This window comes from Lipophrys pholis (genome assembly GCF_963383615.2).
Source record: "Lipophrys pholis genome assembly, chromosome: 19".
Lineage (NCBI taxonomy): Eukaryota > Metazoa > Chordata > Actinopteri > Blenniiformes > Blenniidae > Lipophrys > Lipophrys pholis.
The window spans coordinates 14,527,776-14,544,490 of NC_137647.1; the positions used below are offsets into that span (position 1 = coordinate 14,527,776).

Below are 16,715 nucleotides of genomic sequence, written 5' to 3' on the forward strand. Positions count from 1 at the left end.
TCGGGGCCGTCGAGAGGCGGGTACCTGCACTGTGACATTGATAAACGGTCCTTTCTTTTTGTCAGTTGGCAGCACAGCACAGGCAGGCTGCTCTCGACTTCAAACATTGTGACTTTAAAAATACGGAGGCTGAAAGAGTTCCACGTCAGGGGGGAAAACGTTAGACATTCTATCATTTTCCTGAATGTCAAATGTCACAACTGAAAAAGATCCAAGAACGGCTGGCACAAAGAAGACAAAGCAAGTGGTAATGCACAGTCTGAAACATTTCATAAAACAGCTTCTTCTGATGTTCCACTCAGCAGAACTGTCAACGCTGCCAAGGCATTATGCAAAGAAGCAACAATACACTGTGAACAAATAATTCACCAATTTGGATTTTACATGAGCTAGACAAATCACCCACGCAAAGAGAAGTTGTGCTTTCTTCATTGAGCAGCTCTCTGACAAATATCTGCTCTCTCTGTACTGTTGGAATCCTCACCACAGTATGTAAATGTTCACCCTTGGGGAGTTTGAGTGCTGAATTTGTTAACCTGACGAGTCCATGTATAACAAGAGACAAATCAACACAGGGTCTACGGTCATCATGTGTTTTGCAATGCTCGCAGAGGCGCTCTCCAATTGCAAGCCTTTTGATAAGCACATTGTGGGAGCACAAGACAGTTCCATGGCGAGCCATCAAGTTAACGCATCCGAAGTGCACGTCAGCTGTTCAGGAAGAGAGTTGAACCAATAAATTTGGGGGCATGGTCATGTCAAGGAAAAATAACATGAAATGAGAATGCTCCTTGAGCTTGAACAAAAGGCCACAGCAGTCAAATTCTCACCATAAAGATCCACGTTCCTCCTTCAGACCGCTCTGGGAACGTCGCCACGGGCAGGAAATAACTTCTGAATGTGTGTGATGGATATTCTCCGTGCTGTTTGTTTCACTGTGGAACAGACGTTTTGAAGATCAGCTTGGAGGAAAGCTTTCAGGAACTAAATGGCTGTGAATAACACAAGTGAGGGAGACTTTGTTATCCAGGTAACTTTTAGCCGGCAGTGATCATCAACCATTCATACATTCAGGATGAGTATTCCTGGTGTGACTTGGCTGCTTCCTGCTTATTTCAATAGCAAAAGGCAGTAAGGACCGTAGACATGGTAAGGAACTTGCTGAGGGGTTGACAATAAACATAGAATACGCATGATCAAAAAAAGAGGATCACCCAGTAACATCTTTAGTGATGAGAGAGAACACATCAACCAAAGTCTAGTTAATTGATGTTAATTAAAATGAAATTAACTGGCTGGAAGATTAAAAAGAAACCAAGCCGAGAGACAATTTACCTTAAAGCGATGTACAAATGTAATGCTTTAACTGTAATCCCACTGAGGATAAAAATCCCCCGTATAAATATGGCCTCGTTTCTCTTAATTGTAGCATGCTCTTTTGGGGAGTTTCAAATTGTATAATGTTCAGAGATTATTTTACTAATGTCTGCTTGAAACTACGCAATGCTTGAATGAGATAATTTTTTTAAGTAGAGTGTATGCAGCTCCTAGAGATGGCATGCTGAGAAGTTCTAATCATCTATTGATTCATCTGTTCTGCTTTATTCTTTTTTTTTTCTTTATTCTTTTTTTGCTCTTTTAGGGTAGCTTGAGCTGGAGCTCTACAGAAAAGTTCAGAGTCAAACTAGAAATATTTTAGATGTGAGGCGTGACTGCCAGTCACTACATCACCAAGAAAAATGATAATTGGGAATATTTCTTTTGAAATGTTTGATGAAAATGGATAAATTCCCTCTGAGTTGAATACAGACTCCAGGCCAAGCCAAGATACTTTGAAAGAACACAGACACAATACACAGTTGTGATTTTTGGTGTTCAAATATTAACTATAGATTGCTTATACTTGCAGAAGGGGGTTATAGGGCTCATATAACCGACCATATCCTGGCCCTCTCTTTGAAATGTGCCCATGCTGGTAGAATATGAAACAACCACACCCGTGAGATCAAGAAAAGGTTTACTGTGTTCCCAGAGTCAGAAGCATATAAGGTGAAGCAGCTTTTAGTTCCTACCCTCTTCGCCTGTGGAAAAAACTTCCTGAACACAGGAGGACTGCTGACGCCCACTTCTTTTAAATCAGTCCTTAAAACAATATTATTTGCTCAGGCCATCCATTAAACGATAGAGTTTACTCATTTTATTTCACTGTATTTATTATTCTTTTCAATCATTTCTTAATCGTCTTATTTTGTGTGAATTTCCTTTTTTTCTTTTGCAATGGTGCAATATAAATACATGTGCCCCTACCATGCTGCATCATATCTGTTGGCAATAAAGGAAAGCAAAGCAGAAAACTGGCTTTGATGTTGGTTCGTCCTGCAGAATAGAGATTACAATTTACTGTTGCATCATTGTCCAGGTGGCTGCTGCCCGCGCGGCTCCCTGTATCTTTAAGTGGCCATGTAAAGAGGGCGTGTCCACGCCACTCAGCACGGCAGCACGCGCTGTGCGCTCCGCTGCAGAAGCGCTTCTTCAGAGGATGCGGTGACAGCGACACTTGCTATTTCCCCAACAAAGAAGAGCTACACAATACGACAGTGTCTTTGTTTCTGGGTTTTTTTCTTCTTTTGGAGGGTGAGTCGTAAAAAGCTGCTGTGTTTTACGTCCCTTTTCTCTCTTTCCTTGTGATGAACGCGCCCCCATTGACGACCTGCTGGGGGCCTAAAAGTGGAGCGGCTCTTATGAATGGGATGCTCGGTAAGCCTGGTGCCTTTGTGTTTGTGCTTGCACTTAAACTAAACCAGATAAAATATACCTTTTTTTGCTTCTGTTTTTTTTTTTTTTTGGAGGGGACGCTGCTTAAAATGTAGTTTCCGGTTTTAATCAGTTGAATTGAGCGCACGGTGCGCGAGGCTGCTGACGCTTTTATGCTATTATTGTCCTCGTGCCGGGGAAGTGACCCACCCAGAATCAGCGTTATTGTGATGTGAAGCACTCAGAGGTGATCACAATAGGGAATCAAGACTCTTATTATTGTTCTGTTGGTTTTCTGATCATTTTTCTTTGTCCTGGGAAATATAGTGAGGAGTGAATTAGCTGTGTGGCTCCCAGCCTGCTAGAATTGATCCCTGTTGTTGGTCTATTTGGAAATATTAGGAGGTGAAATTGAAATGGGGGGTGTAGTAAAAATTGCTATGCTTATTGGGTGAGTGTCCATACATATAACTTGTTGAACTGTCTTCTAATTTGATTAAACTCGCCCCTTGAGGTACAGGGGGAGTGGAGGAGGTTGTATTGTATTAGATTAGTGTTGGTGGTACTGTGCATTGTAAGGCCCACATGTGATACTTTGTCCTGGCCTACATGCATGCTGAATGATTGGTATACATCTGCTTTACTTAGGTGGTTTTCTTTCTATGTTTGTAAAAACTTTAACCCTTTTGTATTGATTAGCAGAGCTAAAAGTCAGATAAAGGCAAAAACAAAGATGGATGCAGAGTGCCTAGGTTTGTACCAGACTTGTTTACCAAAGTCAAATGTGAAGCTCTGAGCTTTTTTTTTTTTTTGGTGTAAAACAGGTTCTTAAGAATTGGAACAATTTGAATCACCATTACCAGCAAAACCCACACTGAAGAATGCAAGAGGATTCGACAGTTGCAGAGCTGAATTGGTAGTTTGTAGGCGTTGGATTCATATTTGCAAAGTTAAATTTAATTCAGCAGCCCTTGTTTTGCCCTCCTTGGGGAAAATTAACTGCCCAGCCTGCTCCTGGTTTACACGCTCAAGACAACTGACAAAAAAAACTACATCAAACACACACACACACACTTTCTGCTCATCTTTCCCAGGCACACATGTTCTGTTTGTCCAGTTCATCACCCACGTGTCCCAGAGCCTGTGGACTTGGCAGAGCCGCTCAGTTTACTTGGCAGTGGGGGCGTATGATGAGGTCATGGGCTGGTATTATGAGGTGTTGGCCTCATGTCTGTCGGCCTTCACTCCGTCAACACCAACATTCCCAGCGATTGTTAGAGGAGATAATGTTATCACAGATCTCTGCCTGCTTGGCAGATTGGGTGGCTTTCTTTGTTTCCGTGACTTTAAATGTGACATTTGACCCGTCTTATCCAAAAACATGCAGGGGCTTTGAGAAGTGTTGGTGTGTGTCCTCTCTCTGGACACTGTGATGGATTCAGGGTGATGACACAGCAAACAAGCAAGTCTTACGGATAAGATGTGTGTGTGTGTGTGTGCGCTTGGCTCGGCCTGTTTACTTTTTTCCCCCCAGAAAAAGTTCTCGGGAGAAGCAAAACAATTTTGAACCAGCCTGCACAGGATGTGCTCGCTTTACTGTCGTCTGTTTCATAAATCACAAAGTATTTAATTGCCTGCAGGAGATGTGTTTAGTGCCTGGAGGTGAAAGTTATCCTGCCTCCTTGTGGTGCTGGACTCTGTGCCAAGCACTCTCTTGTTGGGCAAAGCACAGTGTCGACGGCAGATGCTGGCTCTCGTCCCGGGAAACACAACCTGCTTATAATGTTGTTTACAAAAGTGAGCAAATTTATGCGCCTTTCTTTTTAATTTGGAGATAAGCAGCGTTTCAAAAATACAACCGTGGGAGCTGCTGGAGTCAAACGGTGTTATTTGTGGCCGCAGAGTGTATAGTTCTGCACCCATGTTTGAACATGTCTGCAGTTTGTGTGCTCATTTGAGGCAAAACGTGTGTCCTGTGTCCAGCCCCTTCACATTCCAGGAAATACCAATATAAACTGTTTCTATTTTCCAGGAATGTCTCAGAAGATGGCGATACTGAATTTCAGAATTATTATAGAGGGCAGGCTGAACATGTTAGAAGTTTATTAAAGGATGTGGAGCTGATGTAGCGTGTTGCCTTGGCTCACGCCAGAAATTAATGAATGAAAAATGTACAAATTGTCAAAGTAACCCCAAAGTCATACTATGAATTAAAGTACGTTTAAAGTCGCTTGGTAAAGTGTTTAACACCCTCATATTATGTTGCTGCCCCAACGGAAAGTCTCGTATGTCACTGTGTGAATGTTGTGTTTGTTCCTGTGTCTTTTGTTTGGCTGCATTGTTTTGTAGTCTTATGTAGCACGCTGCTTTTGTGACCCCATGTGCTTGGGTTTAGTAAGCCAGAGGAAGTGTTTATCTATCTGCTATCCTGTTTCCTCGTCACAAGTTGCAAATATTACATAAGACCGGGCATTGAACAGGGGATGGTTTTCTTTTGCTTTTCAGGGGTTTTGGCAGCTTTACAAGCCAGAATTTATATAATGGGAAATAGTTTCAACTGTTGTAATTGCTAGAATAAATTATTCGTACTTTCAGTTTGAAACATAATTCACAATTTTCACTGTGTAGAAAGAGTTGCATGATTACAATTATTGATGGTGGATATTTAGACAGAAAGGGGACTCAGGAGATTAAGAATGGATCATTGTAATATGCAACCTTTTTATATATATAAAAAAAAAAAAAAAAAAAGCCAATTTACATGATCCCTGCTGCTACCAGGCACCCGTAGGCACCATGCAGGCTGTGATTGTGGAGACTGAACTTTTTTTACCTTGAATACACATTTCAATACCTTTTTTAAGTAACTTTACTTTAAACACGATTACATGTTGTTTAAAGTAAAAACGCATTGTTTTTGTTTTTTTTGTTTAAAAAAAAAAGTTTTGTGTTTACATAACGACAGAAACGCTGAAAACCATGTAGTTGACATATAGAGCCTCGAGTGGATGCTGTTTGTTTTTGTGATGAAAACACACGCGCATGCGTGCTGAGAACGATACGCTAAACATTATCAATGGCAAGTACTCAGACATTCGTATGGACGGACGACCAAGTTATTCGGGGTGACTCTTAGCTATAAAACTACCAAGTCCCGGGAGAAAATGGCCCGTGAGTCCTAAAACTCTGGACGCAAACATTGTTGTTTTCCATCCAGTCGTGCATATGCAGAGGAGCTATGTATTGTGACTGTGGTGCTTAGTGGCAGCGTTTCCATGGAGATGGACCTTTTTCAAAAAGTTCTGTGTTCAGTGCCTCCGAGCACCTTTTGTCTTGTGAACAGGCAACTAAAACGCCACGAAAGTTTTCTTGTTGTCGTGTAAAGGAGGCCATAAGAAACCATCTCTTTTTTTCAGAAAAAAGGAAAAAAAGCTCTTTGGCTTTCCCCTCGCCTGCCTTTTTCCTCCTCTTTTCTACTGTTCCGACCCTGTAATTATGACACTCTCACACCTTAACGCTACAATCCTATAATTTTCTCTACATTCTTTCATCGACTAGTACAAGTTTCCTCTTTGAGTGTTTCAAAATGTAACCTTACTCTGGTGTGGTGCGCTGGAGCGACACCCACCGTGCAGACTCCCGGGACTGAAGCCAGGAGCTGTCGTCAGCTGTTGTGAGTCAACTTCCTACCATGCAGTTGTATTCATCCTCGGAAATAATTAAAGGCAATGAAGCTGACACACACCATGCGTGGATACCTGCTAGATTCAACACTGCTGACGAACCCACAGTGTCAGAAGTGGCCCACACAACCTGTAGATGATTCAAGCTGAGCGTTGATGGCGATATGGGACGTGTTTGTTTGGAAAGCCCGTCTGTAATACAGTATGATTGAGTGAAGCCTTGTTTACACACCGAGTGGCCAGGAAGGGCAGGCAGGGATCATTTCCGGAGAGATGGGAGGGCTCACTGCCTCATTTTCTCCCTGCCCTTCCTGTGGACGAATCCACAAACCGATTTCACTGTGAACGCTTCCGTCATACACAACTATGTATTCGGCGTCCGTGCTTCTGGGAAAATGTGGAGTAATTGCTGGGCTGAGGTTACTGGTGTCGGCCATCCAGCTCGGCGATAATTAGTCAGTTCTTGGTGATTCTGTCGGCATCCTCAGTTTAAGAAGTCTTTGTGCAGAGGGAGGCAGTTATAAATGTGGCCCGAGGCTGGTCATTGACCTTGGAGCAGAGCAAAAAAATCTGGAAGAGTTTTAGCTGTTTCTCATTACGGAAAACATTCAGCATAATGTTAAGTTGTTGTTGTTCCTGGCACATTTTGCACGTCATTCTGACTGATTATGTTGACACACTCAAGATGCCAGCATGGGTCCAATTCCTGTCCCCCACCCTTTTCTTGTGTTTGCCCGGTACACAGATGACGTTGATGTTGAGCTGCAATTTTAGTTGTGCGCCTGTAACTTTTTGTTCAGATCTGAGATGACGGCAGAGTGGGAACAAACAGCATTGTTTGCGCACCAAGAGGCATTGTAAATTCACAGAAATAATGTTTATCCGCCTTGTTTAAGCAACAGAATACATTTCGGTCTCAAACGTGTTGAAGTGGAATACACTCCCGTCTGCCGGCCGCTGTCTGCGGCCGTGATAAAAGCTGTCGGCTTCATCACAGCCGAGAACGCGGGGAAAGAGATGGGGTGTCGTGTCTGGAGGCCATGTTGGCTGTAAATGTAAAAGAGACGAGTCATCTCCTCTCGGGTATCAGAGGTCAGCTGGTACATGTCAAGCTGACTTGCTGCAGGCCTGCTTTCTGCCAGGAACCTTCTCATTGGCTGTCGGAGCTCTTTCAAAGATGTGGCATCGTGGGGTTTTTTTGTCCTCGTCTTTATCTGTCCATCACTTGTCCCTCTTCTTGGTGGCTGGTCTCTTCTGCCTATGTGGAAGCAAAAGGAACGCCATGACACTCTCGAGCGGCGCTCTGTAATGTAGCTTTTCACTTCGATAATGTGATATTGAAGGTCTGCCACTTTGCACAATCACTTACGAGTACAGTGAGTGCTATTTTTAAACCCGGCTGAGCTCCTGCGAGATTGTTCTTCCAGTCTGAGGTGCTCGCCTCAAATATTCCACTCATTGATCTAACGATAGCTCCACTTTTGGCACTCGCCAACATGAATACAAATTCAGAAGGCTGCAGGCAGTTTTATTAGCAAGGAAGCTCTAAAAAAATGTGTTGTTCTTTGATCCTCGCCGAGCCCAGTGCCCTGCTGGGCGAGGTGTGACATTAGCATAACAGACAGCCTCGCACCAGCTTGTCAGGTGTAAGCGGGCACAGAAATAAAAACTAAACACTGACATGAGTTATTTTGCTTGTTTTTAGGCTACCCACAAAAAAAGGCTTTTAATCTTCAGGTTCTCACAGGCGGTGTTTGGGTGATTTATTTATCTCTTTATGACAAATCTGAAATTTTTTTTTGTGGATAATAGTTTGTTGTTTTTATGTATCTTTTATCGACTTGTTTGGCTCTTTGTTGTTTCGTCTGCAGTTTTTGTGGCGGACTTATTCATGTCCTCAGTCGTCGATGCAAAAACACAAAATATCCCATTCAACAGGTCAGATAAGAGAAGACCTTTTTCGAATAGGTGAAATGCATAAAGCCATATTTGTATTGAGTAACACAAACTAAATTGGTAACTGGATCATCGGTCCAGCTTATCAGGGTGTAATAAAGACGCTGGTTGCCATCTTGCAGCATTTAGACAGTCTCTTGATATTCCCAGCTCCTCCTCATCATCTTCAGTGCCCCACACTAGCTGATTTTTAGATTTGTTTTTGTACCGGAAAGGATTTACTCACTTAAAATGAGCCTTTGGCTTTCTTGGCACTGCTTGCTGGGGAAGTGCATCTGAGATACTTTGTAGGTCATCTTCTCTATTCTACGAATACACAATGCCATAAGCCAATGGCAAGTTTTTTATTTATTTATTTTTATTTGATAGATCTCCAAGTAGACCATTTAGGTAGCTAAATTTAGCTTTCTGGTAAGGAGGGCTGTATTTGTAAATTCTCATTAGGGCTGCATGCTTTCTCATTGCTGTGTTTGTCTCCGAGGGTATCATCTGCTTGATGTCTGTTGTTCCCCATTTGTGTGATTGAGAGATAATGTGATTTCCACTGTTTGTCCTTTGGCTGCTCCTTCCTAAATGAGACATTCAGGCCCACTAACTGTGTTGCATGGCAGATACCTATCTACCAGAGGCCATTTGTCTGCTTAATTACTGGAGCGTTCGTGTCTAGAAGGCTGAGCTCGGCTATTATTGCACAACTGCGGTACATACCTCTTCCTGGTGTTGCTTCTTAAACGTGTGAGCGAGTCACAATTTCTCCAAACAAATTGGATATTTGCAAACCGTGTGATCGGTCGAACAATTTCGAGGGAGTGGCAAGCCTTCTCCTCTTTCCTTTGTATGTGGCCTCCTACCCCCAAATGCTTTTTCACCCTCAGGTCACTTGGTTGTCCATCCAGGTCAGTGACTTCAAATGATGCAGATGGAAAGCAGTAGCCTTCCTCTCACAGACAGAAGAAATTAGCACAGAGGAGATGCATCAATAGTTCTGGAAATGGACCATAAGTCATGTTTGAGTGTGCGTATCTGTTTTTGTCAGCGTGATCTCTTCTTGTGTATCAGTATTGACTGGTTTAGTAGAAGGATATTGACAAGGTGTGAAAAGTTATTGTGGTTTTAAATGCAATTTATTCAGGCAGTCAATTTTCTTTTTGCTGTGATTGCTTTGCTCATGCATATAAAAAAAATTTTGTCTTCTGGTGGGAGTTTTTGGTGTGTGTGCGTGTTATCTGAAGTATGAATTCTTAATGTAAGGATGTTAATTATTGTTGTGCTTGACTCTCAGCTTTAGCCTGCTGCCACTGCTCATTATGTAGCATCTGAATATGGTGTTTAGATGCGACTGCAGCAATCGTAAGCTTGAAGGGGTTTAAAAAAGGATTTCTAGTGACTAACGTGGGGCTGCATGATGGTGTAGTGTTTATTAAGCACTCTCACCTCATTACAGTCCCCTGTTGGAGTCGAGGCTAACTTGGGAGGGTTGTTTCTGTGTGGAGATTGCATGTTCTCCCTATACCTGCATAGGTTTTTGTCTTTTGCTTGCTTTTCACCAAAAAGGCTATAACATATGTAGTTTCGACGGAAACATTGTAAACACCAATGCTCTGTGTTTATAGTCACTGTAATGTTGTTTGTTTAATATTTGTCTGCACACGGAGCCGACATTCAGATAGCTCTGAAATAAATTGTATTAGATGCACAAAAGGGGAAAGATGAGCGACTCAAACCAGTTTGAAAACATTCTCAGTTTATCGCAGCGTTCATGTCAGCATGCTCTGCTGCTTTTTACTCGGCAGTTGAGAAATACCACATGAGGGAAGGTCAGCCAACCTTATAATCTGTGCATATCATACAGGGCACAAGGTCTTCAGGTCACCGCAGTGTGTGTCTGTGTGTGTCTGTGTGTGTCTGTGTTTTGGTGCGTTTTCAGAAGCATGAGTGTTGGAATGAAAGGATGCAGACATGCTTCATTTGCTCATCGTGTCGGTTTCTGTCCCACGTTCTGTGTCTCTAATAGACTCTGCTGCAGTTGGACTGTGTGTTGTGAAAGTCTGTTTATAAAGTCCCCCCCCCCCCGAGACCCAATGGTTCCCACGCCAACTGCTGTCTTCTCAGGCCCTTTTCCACTCTTTCATTCACATGTGTACACATACACACACTGCCTGCACACACTTCCGCAAAGGTTGACGAAGCTATAAATATAGCTCGTCAGGTCCTTGAATTAGGGTTGATGTAAATAAGAAATGTTGCTGCTGCGAAGCTTCAGCGGATCTGGTTTACATTCAGCTGACGAAATGCAGTCTGCTTGGTGGTCTGCTACAAATGTCTGCATCGTCGTCCCTGCATTGAGCACCACTGAGCCTTTCAGCTTGATCCTGGCCTGGGGGGTGAGAAAAAGAGGTGGGAGGCGAGCTTTTACCATCTCCACTTGTTTGATCTGCTGGTTGTTTTTTCCCCATTTATGCCACCCAGAAGCCGCTCGTTATGGGAAAAAAAAAGAAGTATTTTTTTCTGACTGGTTGCGAATTGTTTTTCTATCATTATTTCCCTCAAAACAAAGCCAGCACAGAAAGTTTTAATAATAAATGGATCTGTTAACACAAAAAGTGACCTTGTTTGTGTGTCTTGATGGAAGCATTTAGAGTTTATGGAAAGTTTGTACATCGTGACCCAGCTTTACTCTAAAATGCCGCAATGTTTTACGCATTCTTTTCTTCGTGTAGCTCTGAGCTTTTCTTTACACTGCAAAATGTTGATTATGTTTTGTTTTGAAAATAACAACTCGGGTGATGTTTGTGGGTGAAACTGAGCCGGCGCCAGATTAAGAAGGCGTATTCTCCCTCTGACTCAGGGAGCCGTGCGTTGCAAGTGTCTGTGAAGTCGTCTGCAGCCTCTGACAGGAAACACAGTTGCTTGCTTGCTCGCAGGAGGGTGTTTCTATGGAAACCAAAGCAGGTGAGGGCATTAACAGGAAGAGGAGCAGCTCAGCTGGCAAATATGGGGGGTGGAGACGAAAGAAGGAGGTCAATGCATTAAAATGCCTGCCATTTAACAGCTAAAACCTCCCTTAGGCTCTGATGCCAGAAACAGCTCTGGCTTGAGGATGTTTTGTTTGTAGGAAAGCCCAAAGTCAAGGTGAAGTCACTCACTGGTTTTACAATCTTGTGCTGGCACAAATAAAGAGACACCATGTCCAAACTAGAGCGATGCAGAGTGAGGATAGCAAGGTAAGCATTTTTCTTCAGATCTGCTTTATGATCAGCCATAGATATTTTCCGCCCAGCAGTCAGACATGCATGTGTTTTTGATGTCTGCAGAAACTGCTTGCATTTCGTTTTGCGGACCACCACTGTGGAGTTCTTTTCATGTGCTCACTGTTTTGGATATATAGTTAATGAAACGCCACGCGCCCGTCCTCCAGTGCACCACCTGAGGAAGCAGCCGTGTCTGGCTCGCAGCGTGCAGTGAAGTTTCCTCTGAGTTTTCAATAATGTAGGAGCACATTTTCTTTAGGCTGTCACTCACAAACCTCTCGGGGGGGGGGGGGGGGGGGGCTACAACAACTGTTGTCAGTAAAAGAAGATGGATGGAGAATATCTGCTGTCGTTTCCCATTTCTCTGATCACAATTCTGCATGCGTTTGTCAAAATAATGCGTCTGTGTAGTCGCTGGGCCCGGGCAGTGCTGTTCTTTGATGCTTCTCCAAGTGACTTTTTGTCACTGGAAGGCAAGAGAGTGAGCTGTGCAGTCAGTGTGAGCTTCACACCCGAAAATCCCTGGCAGCCCTCAGCTACTCCTCTGTATTTAACACTGGTGTGTGGTTGGTGTTTTGCTCTCACTTATAATGCTGTTTGAGAGAGAAATCCTGTGGTGTTCCCCAACTTATTTCCAGTGCATTTCAGAGGTCATCTCGCAGAGATGTTGAAACACTGCTGCTTAACATTACGGAGTTGCATAATTGATAGCTTCAGCTCTTTCAATTACTGGAGCCTTTGAAAATTGCAGAGAAGTGTTTTATTATTTTATTCATAGGATTAAACAGCCAAGAGTGAAAAGACTTCGCACCAAACTAAGATAGCTATGCAGTGGGTGGACTATAGATTTTGTTTATTTGCTTTCCGCTGCAATTGATTCAAGCCATTTTTATTCATTAAGCACCAGAAAATCCGTCTTGGTTGGAGCGATTTGAAGTAGTTTGACTTAAAGTGTTCAAAATGTATCTGGGTGTCTCTGTAATTTATTGTTTTTTATTTCAATTTTCAGGTTTCCTGGCCGAGTGGATGTAAGGAGCATCGATATTCATTTTGGGATCCCTGACAAGAGTCTGCTGATATTTTGGATGCCCTTTTAGGAGCCTGACTGCCCCTTCTGTCAAAAGCAGGACATCTAATCTGCCAACATGCCCATCCTAAAGCAGCTCGTGTCATCCTCCCAGACCAAGCGCCGCTCACGCATGGACCTGACCAGAGAGATGATCAGCGCCCCTCTGGGGGATTTTCGTCATACGATGCATGTAGGCCGTAGCGGCGACGCGTTCGGAGACACCTCCTTCCTCAGCACGCGCTCGGGCGAGCCTCCCCCGGAGACCACATCCTTCCCTCGCTCTCCGCGGCCTGGCCTCCTCTCACGCACCTTCAGAAGCAGCAAGCGCTCCCAGTCGGTGACCCGAGTAGACGAACACAGCGAAGGCACCCTGCTTGCCCCTGGGGGGTCACCTACTTACGTGAAAAACGCCATGTCTCTGCCCTTTCTGAATGATGAGAGCCGAGTGGACGGCATGGTAGCAAAGAGTCTCTGTTCAACTCCGTTTAAGTCCCACGGGGAGCTGGACGGGAGAAGCACAGATGCGGCCGCTCACTTCCTGGAGCTGGAGGAGCAGCGATTCGGTGAACTGACGGAGCTGCCCGAGAGCTCCCATCAGCATATAGGAGGGATGAAGCGTGCCGATTCCGTCATGTCCTTCCACGTTGACCTGGGTCCGTCCATGCTGGGAGACATCCTGGGTGTGATGGAGAAGGAGGACGACGATCTCGGCTACGAGGAGGGAAAGAGCAGCGAGGGCCAGGCCTCTCCGCCCTGCAGCCACCACGGAGAGGAAGAGGACAGCATCGAGCCGAGAAACGAAGTGGATACCGAGGAGCAGCTGGGCGAAGATGAAGAGACTGTCGATGTGCAGCAGCAGGCCTCTTTTCAGCCAGTCGACTCTATTGATCTGAGGCCGGAGGATGGAGGGCCCTACACTCCAGAGTCCACTCCTGAGACTCGGCCCAAACACTTAAAACACCTAGACAGCTGCTCCGTGTCCAGCTCCAGCTCCGCTGCGCTGGAAGAAAAACCAAACAGCCACACGTATGCCGGAGACACCGACAGCGCCACCTTCAGTGCCCCACCAGAAGAAGAAAGCAACTTCTCGTCTTTCTTAGAGGACGAAGACGACGAGATCCGCGTATGAAACACAGAGACGCACGGAGAAAAATTGGACCAAGAATTGGAGGTTGTTTATGTGAAGCCGGCAAGTCCTTTGACAGTGTGGATTCGCACTTGAACGGGGAGGAAGGCACTGTACCCGGGCACTGTGGGAAACGGACTTGTGAATCAGATGGAGGACTCCTGCTTTGAAGGGTTACAAAGAAAGTTTGACTGCTCCTTGAGGACGAGCCCAACTCCATCTGTCACAAAGCCTTACCCTCCGCTTTCCGTTTGTCTGTCAATCTGTCTCTCCCTTTTGAACACTTGAGGGGACTGACATGGATGGGCAAACACTTTCTGAATATGGAACATTCTCCAAGTAAGCACCGAGGACTGGTTACAGAGGAAAAACATTTTCCACAGCCGAAACCGAGTTCACCCCTTTCTTTTATTTTTTTTGTCTTTCTTCTTTCTCGCTCCCCTCACTTGACGCGTCACATGTGCTTATTTCATTTGGTGCGCTTCTCTCCTCGCTGGGCTTTCTCTTTTTCTCTGGCTGTGGGACATCATGAGGCCTGAACAGAAGGCCTCTGTCACAACAGGATCAGTGGTGGGTATCTTGTCACAATAAAGAGAGCTGTGTTTGTCACTGGAGTGTGAGGCTCTTTCATCTGAAAACATTATAGTAGTGCCATAGATCAGTCGGAGCTTCTGCCCTTATTCTTTACTTACGCAACTCAGGGTCCTTGTGACGCCCCCCAGAGGCTGCCACGTCTTTCTTTAAAGCTGGACCACAAAGCCCAAATCAAAATTCTCTCTGTTTCTAATTCACTGAATACCATACAGACTCTGTAAATTACAGAGAAAAGAAACCCAGGGCCGTGAGGCTGTGAAGATGCGCTGGGCTCGATTAACTATAAAACATGGTGTTACGACAGCAAGCGTGGCATGGTGTAGCACTGTGTTGGATGTTTCTTTGTGTTATTGCCAATCAACTTTTTCCTCTGTGTAATTCTATAACATAAATCTGCTGATCTGTCACTGAAAATCTGAACTGAAAAGCGTTTAACCACTTCCTCTGTGTGTGCCCGGGCGGCGACCGAGCTCCCGGCTGCACTGTGTGAAAGATGTTGCTCCTCAAAGAGCTGAACACAATAAGAATGGTGTCCCCAACTACACACGACTAGGGCTTTCGTTTATGGCTGGACACAAGTGTACCTGCAAACACTACTACTGTTTGGCATTATCTGTTTGTTTTGTTTTAGGTTGTTTTTTTTTGTCACTTTTTATGAAAAGAAATCTGTCGCGTCTGTTTTGTGTGTGTTTGAAGGGTGGACGGCAAAAAGAAAACAGCCAAGTGTATTAAAGAACAGATTTCTATTTTTGTGCAAGTTACATAGTCATTGCAGCGCGACTGTATCTCTTGCGTCATTAAAAGCCGTGGCCAGAAGTATTGGGGCTTAGTTGCGCTGATTGATTTCACTGCCTTAACAGAAAACCTGACAGATGTGCCAAATTATGATTTAAAAAAAAATAATAATAATTTCTCTAGCCAAAAATAATCGCAATTTTGGGACAGTATGTGGGAAAATGCCCGTCACTTCCTTCCATATACACAGAACCATTGTTGAATATACATTATGTGAGTTTGAATATGCTGGTTTAAAAAAAAAAAAATGAAAGATGTTTTTAAGAGCTGAGATTTTGTCCTGCAGAATGAATGGAGACTCCCACACTACGTAATATATTTAGGTTATTTCTAAAGTAATTCTGTGAGAATGAGAAGTCGTCTGCATTTTCTGTATGTTAATTATGCCTTACTCTTGTTTGCTTTTTCTGTAATATCCCAAAATAACCTATATTTTTCAATAAAACAAGGCTCAAGTATAACCCGCTGTTCTTTTCCTGTTTTGTTTGAGGGCATCAGGAACAACAAGCACCGTATTTATGAAGTGCTACTCACTTTAACAAAGGAATTCCGTAAGAGCCTCTTGTTTCCTGTCTCTATTCTTTTGGCTCGCCCTGAAGAGGAAGGAAGGAAGTAATTGAGGTCTTAGTGGCCTGAGTTGGACACGTCTCTGAAGCACACCAGTTGCAAATGATGTGGCGGCTCGTGAGTAAAATACATGTTGGGAGACACAAGTGTTCACGTGTGAGGCGTGCCTTAAAGCGTCCGTCTTGATAACCCTGCGAGGCAACCTCCTCGGCCCAAATGTGAGCGTTGGGGGGGGGGGGGGGGGCTTTAAAAAGATGGACGGCGAGGGGAGAAGTTTATCACGGAGTTTCGGTGCACTGATAAACAGTGACAGGGAGAGCTTCTCACTCGACTGACTGGGGGATGGATGAGTCGAGCAGTCGCCCAAGATCGGGATCCTACTCGTCATCATGGACTCCAAACTGTTCTGTCACTTCTGATTTTACAGGCCGTGCGTCGCCACTTCACGCACCGCTGAGCAGCTCGCAGCTCGGCCAAAGTTCACCACGCTATGTTTTGTTAACGTTTGCTGCAGACAGTTCAAGGTCCTGCCCCCCCCCCCCCCCCCCCCCCCCCCCCCCATTTAACTCTGCATGCTGAAAACACTGGCCCTTTCCTTTCTGCTTTCTCATTTTGATTCTACCTTTCATCTCCACTTTACAGGGTGTTTAATCTTTTTCCACTTTCAGTTTTTCATAGTCACATTATGCCCATGTCCAATCTGCCAAGGGGCTCGAAAAAGCCATTATTCTTGCACTTGTGGTAAAAACAGGCCATTTATATTGATTGTTGTGATCAATACAAACCAGCAGTAATATTGAGCCTTCTTTTCTCTGCTTGTATAAAGCCATTCTTCTTCTAACAGATTGGTACGATTTTTCTTTGGCAAAAGGGAAGACTAAATCTTCCCCAGTTGTCACTTTTTTGCATGTAATTTTGAA

The 16,715-nt window shown here is 44.2% G+C and overlaps 1 protein-coding gene across 4 annotated transcripts; it reads left to right on the forward strand.

The window, feature by feature from the left end:
- Nucleotides 1-2,481: 2,481 nt before the first annotated feature.
- cdc42ep4a (CDC42 effector protein (Rho GTPase binding) 4a) lies at nucleotides 2,482-15,421 on the forward strand. Of its 4 annotated transcripts, none has more exons than XM_080487130.1 (2): nucleotides 2,482-2,757; nucleotides 12,654-15,421. In XM_080487130.1, the coding sequence occupies exon 2, from the start codon at nucleotides 12,790-12,792 to the stop codon at nucleotides 13,840-13,842; it is 1,053 nt and encodes a 350-aa protein (XP_080343256.1). In that variant the 5' UTR covers nucleotides 2,482-2,757; nucleotides 12,654-12,789; the 3' UTR covers nucleotides 13,843-15,421. The 4 variants fall into 4 exon arrangements, with proteins under 4 accessions (XP_080343256.1, XP_080343257.1, XP_080343259.1 ...); XM_080487131.1 differs by having other exon boundaries at nucleotides 2,482-2,634; XM_080487133.1 differs by lacking the exon at nucleotides 2,482-2,757 and adding an exon at nucleotides 10,561-10,790.
- Nucleotides 15,422-16,715: the final 1,294 nt, after the last annotated feature.

Excerpts from the sequence above, each read along its gene's own strand:
- cdc42ep4a (XM_080487130.1), top strand. The coding sequence starts at position 12,790 with ATGCCCATCCTAAAGCAGCTCGTGTCATCCTCCCAGACCAAGCGCCGC.